Genomic DNA, 12,381 nt, shown 5'->3' with positions numbered 1-12,381 from the left:
GAATTCCGAGAGGTCCCGTTTCCAAATAATTTATTGTGTGCATCGCGTGTTAGGGATGTTGACACACGTGCAGCTGGACGGAATTCCGCGCGAGGATGCGACGTAGAACGGTAGCGGAGCGGACACGGTCGCGTTAAGTCAAAAAATCAACATTAAAGCGGCGGCCGTGCTTAAAAAGCCCTTTGCCGGCCGAATGAGTTCTTTGACGCAGATGCCCGGGCTCCGCGAAGCCGACGAGCATGAGCCATAAGCCCGGGGTGCATGACTTCACCTTTTCATCGCGGCCAAGAAAAAACGGGTCCACGGTTCCGTGGATTTCGGGCGAATCCCTCGGGGCGGCCGAGGAAAGTGGGCTGAATGGTTGCGCTGATCGAACTTTGAGCTATTTTGTCGCCGCAAATGAGACAGAGGCATGCAATCTCTTCTGTGAATCGCTTTCCGAGATCCCGGTAAACGAACAACGTAGATCCAATTATAATTTCACGACGTAATAGGCTCCGGAGCGGATGGCGCGGCGTTAGATGATCGTGATTCGCGAACATCACCGAAATAGATGTTTGTCCCCCGTATCAGTTTATGGTAAATATTGTTGGACAAGATTGTCACGCCTTTATGACATTTTGTAAGTTCTAAAATCCGAGTAAACCGCGGTTAAACGCTGATTAGAAATTAGATTACGAATCTTCTGTTCTTATCTTCGTTCCTGTAAATTGGTCTATGAAAATAGGAGATTGATAAAAAGAACTGCATATGGTTTCGTAGCTGAAATCTTAATTTTCCTCGATTTTAGCCACTCGAGTCAGTTACAAATGAATAATACAATGTATCGTTTTTATTACAGCGTGTCTGTGGAAAAGACTGAACTTCACTTTCTGGGACCAGATTCTTTTAACTGATTTTTATGCAATCCTGTAGATCTTGACGAGGAGAATGCCAAAAACCGAAGTATTAAGGCGAGAAATCCACTGGTTCAAAAGTTATGCGTGTCGAAAGTTGAGCGCGTGAATTCCTCGCCTTAAAACTACGATTTTTGGTATTTTCTCGTCAAGATTTACCAGGATTATATTTTAAAAAGTTGAAAATATTTGGTCCCAGAAGGTGAAGTTTAGCCGAAAGTTACACTATCCTAACGAGAACGGTTACAAACGGTATTTCATCAATTTCACCTACATCTACGGTACTACAACTAGAAAATCTAATAATATTTAGGAAGATAACGTGACACTTTTTACACAGTATAGTGATATTTAAAAAACCAGAATATGTGCGCAAGTTTCAAAGTAACTGGAACCGTATCACGCTCTACACACACATTTATTTACACCGTCTTCCAACTATCATTAGTCATGTTAATTCGTCGACAGTTACCGATAGCTTGAGAAACCGTACAGTTTGCGTCGACAAATCCGAGTACGATAACAGTCACTTAATTTTATTACGTATTTCTACAGTAACACGTAACTGCGTAGATAACGCACGGATCGCGCCTAGTTACGTGAAACATGGTAACGAAAGTCCCCCATGATTCCCTAATCAGTCCTTACAAGATACAATCTGTCAGGAGATAGTACAACTACGAGTACAACTACGAATACACTCTTCCAAACTTTGTTTGACACGTGAAATATGTACATATTAATAAATCATGTCTCTCGGTTAAAGGGCTGGCTCACAAATCGGTGAATTGATGCGATACTCTTCAGATTAAACACTGACTCGCCACAATCTTCATAAACAATCTTTCCCTGATATTCTGAACGATTATTTTGCCAGATCAAGATCACATATACTATTCTACCGTTTTTGTAAATAGTAGAATCTACAATTTTTCCGGCGAACGAGGATGTGTACAGGGTCGACGAGATAAATCCGGAATATTTTTCGAGCAGTCCTACAAACAAGATGCGCATGTAAAGCAAATATAAACACAGCAATTGTCGATAAGGTAACTCCCTATGTAAACCACCGATCATTGAACAAGTGGGAAAATGTTTGCCCAGGAACCGTTGCCAGGAAATCATTGCGCGATCTACCTCGACGACCCTACGGAATGTATACAATGTCGTAAAATAATTTTTGATCGACAAAGTTCGCCGATTTTCACCACCGTTCTTCGGAATCAGCTCGATCCCTCGCGGAGGATCGATGCTCGTTGATCGGCGAGCGCGCTTCGCGCCCGAATCGTCAGCGTCCTAAATATGATTCTCGTTGTTCTGAGCGGTTGTTAATTGGACGCTCGGCGCAACGGCGAACTTAGGAGCGAAATCCATAGCGGTCAACGACGATGGTTGCTTGTTGGCCTCGTTGTTATTCGTTGCGCCCGCTTGTTCCGTTGTCTTGTCTCTCGGCCGATCTGTCGCCTCGGCCGACGTGTTCTCCTCCCTTTCCAGGTCCACGTAGTAAACGTACCTCGCGACGTAGCAGAGCAACAGCATCTCGATTAGCATCAGGGCATTGTAGGTCACTGAAATCGTTCGGGAGAAAGTAACAGTTCTTGTTCGCTTTATCTCGGCTCGTATGGAAATGTTACGGCCGGGCCTGATGTTCCACGTGCTAGACTCGGCTTTCAAGTGCACGGAATTTCAAATTAGAAGTCGAATATACGGTCACCCCCCCCTCCTCCCCTCTCCCCCTCCGCTGGGTCGACCGGTCGAAATTAGAAGTCGCGGGATGGACGCGGACAGAAACAACAAGTCTCATCGAATATGTGTACAAAATTACAAAATTACAAAAAGCCCAAGATAATTTAAAGATCCCACAGACTCCGCGCACTAGGGGGTTAGCTTTGCACCGAGTGAACCTAGTACAGTAAAGCCTCGATCTAAGCGGGACGGAGCTACGCGATCTTAGTAGGTTCGCCTATCCCCTCCCCTGGGGGCGTACCCCGCGAGCGGTGTGAAGTGTGAACATGCCGCGTAATTTGAAATTATATCTGCTAGATTCCAAAGTTCGCTTAGGAATGACAGTTTTTATAAAAATATGATGGTTAAAGTCACGGAAAGTGAATCGGCTGGAAATAAGAATCGCAGTGAAAATGTCTAGCCAAAAGAAGCCTTAATTTGGGTATTGCAGACTTCGTCCTTGGCAGATTTCAAGAGACAAAATCCGGCAAGTTGAAAGTTAAAGTGCAGCTACGTTGGACGTTTTTGTGAAAGGAATTTCAGCGTTCGTGGCGGAAAGGAAGATCGCGCGAGAAAGAATTGAAAAGAATTCTCGGTAGCTAACCGCACAGGTTGATCAATGGACGTTGGCCGGAAGTGACGTGCGAGCGGTTGACACAATGGGTCTTATTAAAATACGAAAAGGCTGCGCGAAGAGTGAAAAGAAGAGTTGGGCGACTCCGTCCGGCGGTGATTATTATTATCGGTATCGTTATCATTGTTATTACGATTGTTATTCTTTTGTTCGATGCACGAAAGAAACGGAGAGGATTACCGTTCGCGTAGATCTGCGGCGTAATTGGCGGATTGCATGGAAACAGGCCCGTGTGCGGCAGACTCTTGACAATGAACGCCTGCAGCTTCGAGAACAGCAGCACCATCTGGGATACCGCGGCTCTGCGGTGCAGTTTCGCCTCTGTGAAAATGACCGCAGGTCAGAAACGTATATATCCATTAACACTATGGGGGCGAGGGACAATGGGGGCTTTCCACGACCATGGAAATTGCTTCCTGTCCCGCGCGCCCGTTACTTGTGTGGTCCTTCGGGATAATCGCCAGGCGTTCGGCTCGCCGGCACACTCTGTTCTTACTTTCTCCGCCTCGGAGTTGATGTTCCCCGGAATGTTGAACCAACGGAATCGAATTTGTATGCTCGCCGCAGCGCCGCGCCGCGCCGCGTCGCTCGCCTTTGAACGCGGAATATCTACTGCTTATGCTAATTCGGAAACGAGCGCCGAAAACCGACCGGGCAAACTGTACCCTTCGACCGCAATTACACGCCAATCATTTGCCACCGGAGTTAGCAAATTTTAGCAACAGCAAACCCACAAAACCAGTAAAATTCGATACGCAAATCGGAACTGAGTATATGACTGAAAGGATTAGCACCTTCAAAAGATATTGTATGATACACTTGTAGACTCTAATAGCATTTTTTGATTAAGACGCTTCGTAAAATTTGATTTCTCGATATATGTCACCAAGGCCTGGACGATAAACGTCGCGGAATTATCCCCACTACCGCGGTGTATACCCTATGAGGGGCCACGAAGTTCCGGAGGCTTCGGTAAACATAACACTGATCGGGTATGTCACCTGGACGATCTATGTCGTTGTCATGACCCGCGTCGTTGACATATATCGAGAATCTTTGTAATACAGTTCAAACGAAATTTAAATAAATTGACTCTTGCAATTTTGATAAGATAAAATGTTTCTGGATAGGTTAAATCCCGATTTGCACGTTAGAAAGTGTACTGGAATTCGGTACGATTACGTTTCTTGTATCGAACAGCGGGGAATTACGTTTCTTGTATCGGATTCGATCGTTGAACCGAACATTTTGCTGTCCCGCAAAAACCCGTGCGCAGGATGAAGACATAAATAAGCAGTCGGTTGCACGACGGTTACAGTGATCTGTTCCCAGCAATTGAAAATGATTTTTAAAAAACAGTTCGATAAATCTGCCGAAGATTTCAATCGTGTTCGGAGGATCGATAATAGGATCGACGGGGAACGGGCGGACGCGGCGCGGCGGCGAAGGGAAACGCAGAAAATTGGTTTGCGGTCGCGTGTTTTGAATAATTTCGTACGGCGGCGCGCAGATAACAGGAGCAGATTATGCAGTCAGATCCTTTCCTCTTAATTAAGCATACACGATTTTTACCTGGAGCAACTTCCTGCAGGCTCTTCACGGTAATGGTCAGACCATATATTCCGAGAAGTATGCTAGTCACACAGAACGGCTGCAACCATACGCCGTATCCTGTCATGAGGGTCGGCTCCTCGATCGACATGAACAGGAAGATGCAGTAGATCAGCGTCTGGGAAGAGTTTCAACAATTTTGAATAATATTCTCCAACATATGCCGAAGTTCTAGATTAAATGTCGCACGCTCCTCAGAAATTACAGAAACAAGACTCCCTTAATAATTCATTCATTTTCATTTGACATTTTGATTCAGCCAATTGGATTTTATTAAAGCAGTAAATATTTTAGCACTTGTTCTATAGAAATTGAACCTTGTAAATTTCCCGAGCGTCTTATATAATACATCATGTGTACTCAACTGAGAGAATATTTCCTAGAAAATATTTTCAAGGTTGGCGAATAATGTGCAGCAGTATGTATCATAGAATGTGCTTCTGTGAACCACACAGCAATTACAAGAAAAATATTTCAGAAATATTGTGTCTTAGAAACGAAAACGAAAATAACTGATTGTACGTATAAATTGTTATCAAGTGGAAATTACGTGAAAATGTTAATCCTCTATACGTCTAGCGCGAGACTCGACATCGATTTAATTCACGGGAACTTAAATTTTGTTCTTCAAGCCGGTGAAACAGAAATTCTGTAAAATTATTGCCAATCAAGGAACAGTCTTGTAAAGTACAATGACAGGTAGTCGGGAACAAAAGGTGGGAGTACAAAGAGTGAAACAAAAATACCGAACAAAAGATTTTGTGGGTGAAGAAAGAACAGTTGTAGCTTCAGGAGCGTACGAGGGTTAAGGACGTGGTTTTCCTACGGCAGAAATTTCGGGAAAGAATACAAACTGTTTCCTGTGAAATATTCTATCTCCCTTTCTGGAAGTTAATGATCGAGAAACCTTATTGTTAGCGAAGGGAACGGCTCGAGTGGGGAAAGTGAAGTCAGCGGAAAAGAAGAAATCACCTGGATAATAGGAAGCTGTAGGACTAGGAGCCCGAGCCAGGACAAATTGGCGTCGGTCATTTCGAGTTCCGGAAAGGGCAGGCAGGGCCAGCAGCAACAGGGTCCGACCCTCAGCCTTAATGGCGGCGACGTCGTCACTCTTTTGCGGCCGATGTAGACCATCAACAGATACAGCCGGTACAGTGACGTCATTAAGAAGATCTGAGTGACGGCCTCGGACAGCAACTGGGTCCTGAAAAATCGCGGCAAGAAAAATATCAACAAAACACGCCGAAACGAGGCATTCCGCGCGACCCGTGCAAACCTCGCGCATACAATCACCGGACAATTAACCGACGACTAAAATTGCCGGTTTCTTTAGGTCATCATGGCACAAAACCGTGCGTGCGCGTCTTTATGGACGCCATTAATATGCGGCGAACAGTCCCGACACCGACGTTCCGGGACTTTTTAACTGATGAGAACACAAAACGGACATTATGCAATTTGGACTGCTCGGTGTGTAATCAAGTTCTGAAGATTACAATTCTGGGAGGCACGAGAGATGGTCGTCCGAGCAGCCTCATGCGCGCAATCATCGTGCAATCAACTCGCGGAGATTAAAATCCCCGGGATTTTTTGGGTCATCAAGCCGGAGAGAGAATGGTCCCCGCGCGAATTTATTTATCGAATCACCGTGTAATCTATCTTCGGGGAATTAACATTCTCTGGGGACTGTTCGGATCACATTCGACAATGGAAAATGGAAAAGTCCTTTTTCTCTTCTCGTTTCGCGTCCGGAAAATATTTAGATCGGAAAGGGCCGACGAAGGGCCACGTCGAAAATATTAATGGGTTTTCACGGCGATGGAATTTTCGTGTCGCCGTGCCCTTCGCGTTATCGGCGGAACCGATCGAATTTTCTACGCGAAGGTGTGCAGGTGCGACACGCTGGCCCGGGGACCAACGCTATCTCGGGAAATCGAGATCATTAAGGCGCGCGCGCGCGCGGGTTTCTTCGGATGTTTTCGAGGTCGTTAAAAACTGTCTCAACGGAGCCCCCCCCCCCCGGTCCCTTTGTCTCGGGGCCCGCGCGTCATTCGATCGCGTTTCCGCTTTTTCTCGAGGCCCCTTAAGTGGATTTTCTGGTTTACTTCATTGCCGACGCTTCGTTACCTCCCCGTGTTCAGGCCGGACACGCCTTATCGACTTTTTGTGTATTCCCCGGTTGTTGCATGTGAACCGTCGCTCTACAAAATTAATCTCTGTAGGCAGGTCTCGTTTTACCGACGTGAGTCTCCGAATTTTTACCGTCATCTCGAATCGTTGTCAAGTACTACCGCTTTGCCGGCGCGGGGTGTCGCCCTGCGGTCTTCAGCAATGTCCTCAACACTGGCGTCAAATTTTGCTGAGGTTGCGAATAGAGGAACGCTCTTACAATCGCTAAGAAAAAATTCTTTAACGCTTTCTCTGGCAGTTAATAAAAAATTTCCTATATTTACTTGCATTGCTATAGCACGACGACATGTTACTACTCCAGTTATCGCATGCATAAATTGAAAAGTTTATGGCACACGTAGAACATTGAAATAGACAGTCTCGCGGAAAACGATCGATAGAATATTTACTTCCGTGAATCATCGTGGACGCGAAGTAAGAAAATTCTGTGTTTTACAGCCTTGGGATATTATTTGCTGTCGTCTATTAAAAAACTAATGATACTGTGAACGACCCAGATCGATCGGGGGATCGATAAGTCTTGGTTTCAATATCGGTGGATTGACCTGAATCACCGTCGTCAGAAGTTATCTCTTCTTTGTGCTGAGAGCTTTCTACGTTCGCAGTGAGGATTGTTATTAGCGGAAAGTCATTTTATTATATACTTGCGACGCACCTTGGTATTCCTATCGCTGTCAGACAGCAGACACTGGCGACAGGATACACCGACAGGATCATGATGCTAGTGGTTTTATAAAACCTCGATTCCTTCTGGTAGAAGACATTGTGGCAAGCGTCTACGGCGAAGTATAGTGTCAATGTGGACAGCACTATACCCGAAGTCAGTAGTCCTATCCCAAACGCGCCTAAACCTGAAAAATATAGGTAATTAGGAGACTGCGGATTTTGAGCATTTTTTGACGAAAATGGGTGGTGACAGTTAAAACAGTCAAAGGATTATGAGAATTTAGGAGAAAATACTGAAATTACACACATTACAAAATTACTAGCATTAGTTTTAAGCTGAAATTATTTTTAAGCTAGCATTACTTTTAAGCTAGCATTATTTTTAGCTAGCATTATTTTTAAATAAGCATTACTTTTAAGCTAGCAGAATTTTTAGGCTAGCATCATTTTTAAGCTAGCACTATTTTTAAGCTAGCATTATTTTATAGCTAGCATTATTTTTAAGCTAGCATTATTTTTAAGCTAGCATTATTTTAAGCTGGCATTACTTTTAAGCTGGCATTATTTTTAGCTAGCATTATTTTTAAATAAGCATTATTTTTAAGCTAGCAGAATTTTTAAGCTAGCATCATTTTTAAGCCAGCACTATTTTTAAGCTAGCATTATTTTATAGCTAGCACTATATTTAAGCTAGCATTACTTTTAAGCTAGCATTAATTTTAAATAAGCATTATTTTTAAGCTAGCACTATTTTTAAGCTAGCATTATTTTTACCTAGCATTAGTGCTTCTTCTTCATTACCATTGCAATACCACTAATGCAAATTTTCTCAATTTATTTTTAGCCAAAAACTGCCACCTTCTCACAACGAAAAATCACAAACAGTTGACAGGTTGAGTGGACGTCCGAAGTGTGCTTTAAAAATGAAATATTTGCATGTAATATTCACCTCTATCGAAGTGGTAAATAGAAGAGATCCATAAATAGTTATACTATCAATAGTTACAATAATGATATAGCCTCGATTTTTTTGGGGGAGGGGGTACAGTAGAAAACAGTGATTGGCTAGTGCAGTGACTGGACGACACAATCAAACGCGATAAAGACGGAATGTCAAACAGCATTAGAATAACATTTGTCCGTGTACTGTTTATTTGAATTCCGGCTATCGTTCGCCAGAAGCATGCGCCGAGCGAAGTAAATTGCGGAAGCGTCGCGTCGATACGGATGATCGATTGCGAGCAAAAAAAAAATGGAGTATCGGCACTACATCAATTCTATCTCATAAATATTAGCTGGAGATTGCAGCTGTCGAAGGTGTACTCTTGCACCTGACTCGCGCGATACGCAATTTGTTTACAGACAGACTAGACTTTCAGATTTGATTAGCGACAGAAGAAGATTAAGAATGGTCATTGCCCATCAAATCGTACGTGATTATGGGGCGGACATAATCTTAACTGCGGGGTCCATTATGTGTGCGTTGCGAAATCGTTTCTTTGGCAGGATGCTTGCGTCATGTGGATTGCGAAATTACAAGAACGCGGTGCAACAAAATATACAACAACCTTCTCCTTCGACGTGGGAATTAGACAAAACCTACACGTTATTATAGTTACCTCTCGTTACAAAGTATGCTTGTAACGATACTATTCCAGAATTTGTTTATCTTGTTAGAAAGAGGCAAATTTAGTTGACTAATTTTCGCCTAAACTGATTACTAGACTGCGGGTCTTTCTGCAAAATGAAAATTAACTGCAAGACATGGGTGCCAAGTGGGGATTTGTTCCTCTTTCTAATAATTTTATTAAATTGTAAGAAACGCATCGGCACCCTTAAATTCTCGTTTGAAACGACAGCCAGCCATTTTTGCCGTAAATGCATAAAATCCGCAGCCTACCAATCACACGTTTCTCCACGGTTCCTGATCTGTATCGATCACGTGACAATTTCTTTTCTGCAAAACGAGCAGAAGCCACGCAGGCTATAATTTTGCAGATCTCGTTTTCCGGCGGTTTAATTCGCAAAATGTCGCCGGGACATGGCTGCGCATAAATTCAGCGGCAAGAGGAAGACGGAGCGGTGTCGCGCGGACGCGCAAAGTCAACTTTGTCGAAAAGTGCTCAACCAACGGAATTCGTCGAGTCGCGCGGACATCTGCCGCGACAGCATCGGCCGGGAAAAAAGGTGCAACAAAAAAAAAAAGAATTCGCTCGATAAGTTATTCAATGCATTCGCGTTCCCCGGCGCGGTTGCATTACCGAGGCGACGCTTCGCTCGCGTTGCAAAAGAAGATTGCCTTGTCCAACTTTCCCCGAGGACAAAATTCACCCTCGTTAAAAATTCATTGCCGCGAATTGATTCCGTCCCGCGAGGACCCGGGGGAGACCGGGCGTTACACTGTTGCAAAAATATCGGGACGGCGCGATGGCCGCGGCAAAAGGAGGAAGAGTTTAATTCGGCAATTTAAATCTGCCGACGCCGCCCTATCATATTCATTTATTCTATGGCGGCGGTTTTATTTTCTTTCCGGGTGAAAGCCCCGGCAACCGTCTCCCGAGCCTATCCTTCATGCAAATACCGTGGCCAGTTTCGAGTTTCGAGTTTAATTGGGGGGAGGGGGGGGGGCGCTTTCAAAAACGATGTCGAATTTCGATTTTCAATCTGCCCGCCATTAACGGAACAGAGAAATTTCTTCGATCTCTCTGATCCGGAACAGTGTTCGACGCCCGCGGTTCTGTTACTTCCAGGTTGCGCAATTATTGCTCTTCGAGGAAGCTAACGCGTTTCGCGTGAAACGGGCGCGCACGCTCGCTCGCTCGCGCCACCGACTCGGCCCAGGACTTTCACCGACGCGGCCGCGACTGCGCATGCTCCGTGGATCGGAGCACGCGAAGCGGTCGTTGACAGACAGATTGTACGTGTCGGTTATCAGCGATCGGATAATCCAAGAAACTTCATTTGTTCTAGACATTATTTTCCTATGATAATAACATCTCGGAGTGTCGCGCCAGCATCCTCGCTCGGCACCGGTGAAAACGTGCCCTGTCGGTCAAGGACCATTCGCGAAACGGTACCCGCCGAATGCTGGCCCAGAATCTCTCCTACCTTACTTTCTACCTACGTAATCATAATACATTCTCGGCGCAATTATACCTTCTTAGAGATAAATACTGTACAATCGAATTCTCTGCGATCTATGTTAAAGATCCAGGAAAAAGAAAGTCCCGGTGAATGCGCTGTGTGTAATAGACTATTACAGAAACTGTCGTAGATTAAATAATCGAGTGATAAATCAACTGTCGGACCCCACGCGTTTCAACAATGTCGATCGATTCTTCCGATTTTCGCACAGGGTCCCACGGTTAACCGAACGATCACAATAAATGATTGTGCGAGGTACGTAATCGAAATGCGAACGATCGGTTAGGCGAAAAGACGGGAGAGAGAAGACTCACTTTCTATGTGCTCGATCGCGGAGGGCACGTAGTCCTCGTTGCAGGTCAGGTTCCTGAAGGAATTCCCCACGGTCTCGATCTCGGCCGTCATCTTGGTCGCACTGGAGCCCTTCGCACGTGTCTCCCGATGGATCCCTTTTCCCTTTTTTTCTCGCCGCCGATCGGCGGTTACTCTGTCTGGCGAGCGGCGCAAACGAGGAGAAACGAACCTCGCGGTGTTGAGCGTTTTAAAAACGACGGGACAGCCGAAGCCACCTTCAGCCGGCGAACAGAGAGAGTGAGTGTCCCCACTTTTACCGCCGCCGGATCACTATGTTGTAACGGATCGGTGGAAAAATCAATATTGTCATGATAAACCCCGCTTCTTCGTGTACCTTCGCGGCTCTGTTTTGTTTTTCTCGCGTTGTTGCCGCCGACGCGGTGGGCGGATCTTTTCTCGACTCTGTCCTCGAAGGACGAAACCAATCGCGAACCCTCTTCGCAGTTCCTCCGCCAGTTCCAATTGTGTTTGACAATATGTGCAAGTTACACGTTGTAAGTCGTAACATTAAATGTTGGGGGACATTTGTTAGGGACGTTCAAGGATTTCTATGGACAGAAATGTTCAATAATTTCAGAAAAGCGTGCAATTTTCTGTTTTCGGTTCCGACTTACCGACTCTGCAGAAAGTGCGCCGGTAGAGCAGCGGACTCTACCCCGTGTTAGCATGACCAAGAACCCACGATGCGGTGGAAAATAATGACCGATCGAGTCAGGCGCCCTCTGGTGGTAGCACCGATGGTAACTTTATCGACCGAGAGTGTACCTGGCGATGATCAAACACCTGCGATCCCTTGGCCGGCAAGGGAAACGTCGACTCGAAACTTCAGAAATTTGACCCTCTATTCTCAGTAGAACGTTAAACTTTCTTAACACCGAAACGCTCATAATCCTCGTCAGATTCGGGCAGAGAGTTTGGTTCCCCGGGGCATAAGTGACTTGGCTCGCCTCCTTTCAGCCTATGGCAGCCTTTTTCCCGCTGACGTCACACAGCCCTCGGCTATGCCCGCGGGCACCAACGCGGGCGCCCTTGACTGATCTAACCCAGAGCTGTTCGGCATCTGCCCTTGGGGACAGCGATTTTCGGCTGAGTGCACTTGTCACACGCATTGTGACAATTACGTGGCCAGTTATGGCTCTGGTACGCCCACTCCGCTGCGCC

At 45.4% G+C, this 12,381-nt stretch overlaps 1 protein-coding gene across 1 annotated transcript; it reads right to left on the bottom strand.

The window, feature by feature from the left end:
* Positions 1 to 2,192: 2,192 nt before the first annotated feature.
* Positions 2,193 to 11,271, bottom strand: LOC143363020 (organic solute transporter subunit alpha). Its single transcript, XM_076803595.1, has 6 exons — positions 11,181 to 11,271; positions 7,712 to 7,907; positions 5,839 to 6,070; positions 4,828 to 4,984; positions 3,436 to 3,576; positions 2,193 to 2,464 (listed from the first exon to the last, which is right to left on the bottom strand). The coding sequence occupies exons 1-6, from the start codon at positions 11,269 to 11,271 to the stop codon at positions 2,193 to 2,195; spliced, it is 1,089 nt and encodes a 362-aa protein (XP_076659710.1).
* Positions 11,272 to 12,381: the final 1,110 nt, after the last annotated feature.

This window comes from Halictus rubicundus, chromosome 18 (assembly GCF_050948215.1).
Source record: "Halictus rubicundus isolate RS-2024b chromosome 18, iyHalRubi1_principal, whole genome shotgun sequence".
NCBI classification, from domain to species: domain Eukaryota; kingdom Metazoa; phylum Arthropoda; class Insecta; order Hymenoptera; family Halictidae; genus Halictus; species Halictus rubicundus.
This window is presented reverse-complemented; position numbering and strand designations above follow the sequence as displayed.

Excerpts from the sequence above, each read along its gene's own strand:
- LOC143363020 (XM_076803595.1), bottom strand. The coding sequence starts at position 11,271 with ATGACGGCCGAGATCGAGACCGTGGGGAATTCCTTCAGGAACCTGACC. Across the intron at positions 7,908-11,180 it reads CGCGATCGAGCACATAGAAA|GTTTAGGCGCGTTTGGGATA; the intron begins GTGAGTCTTCTC and ends TATATTTTTCAG. Across the intron at positions 4,985-5,838 it reads TACAGCTTCCTATTATCCAG|ACGCTGATCTACTGCATCTT; the intron begins GTGATTTCTTCT and ends AACTCTTCCCAG.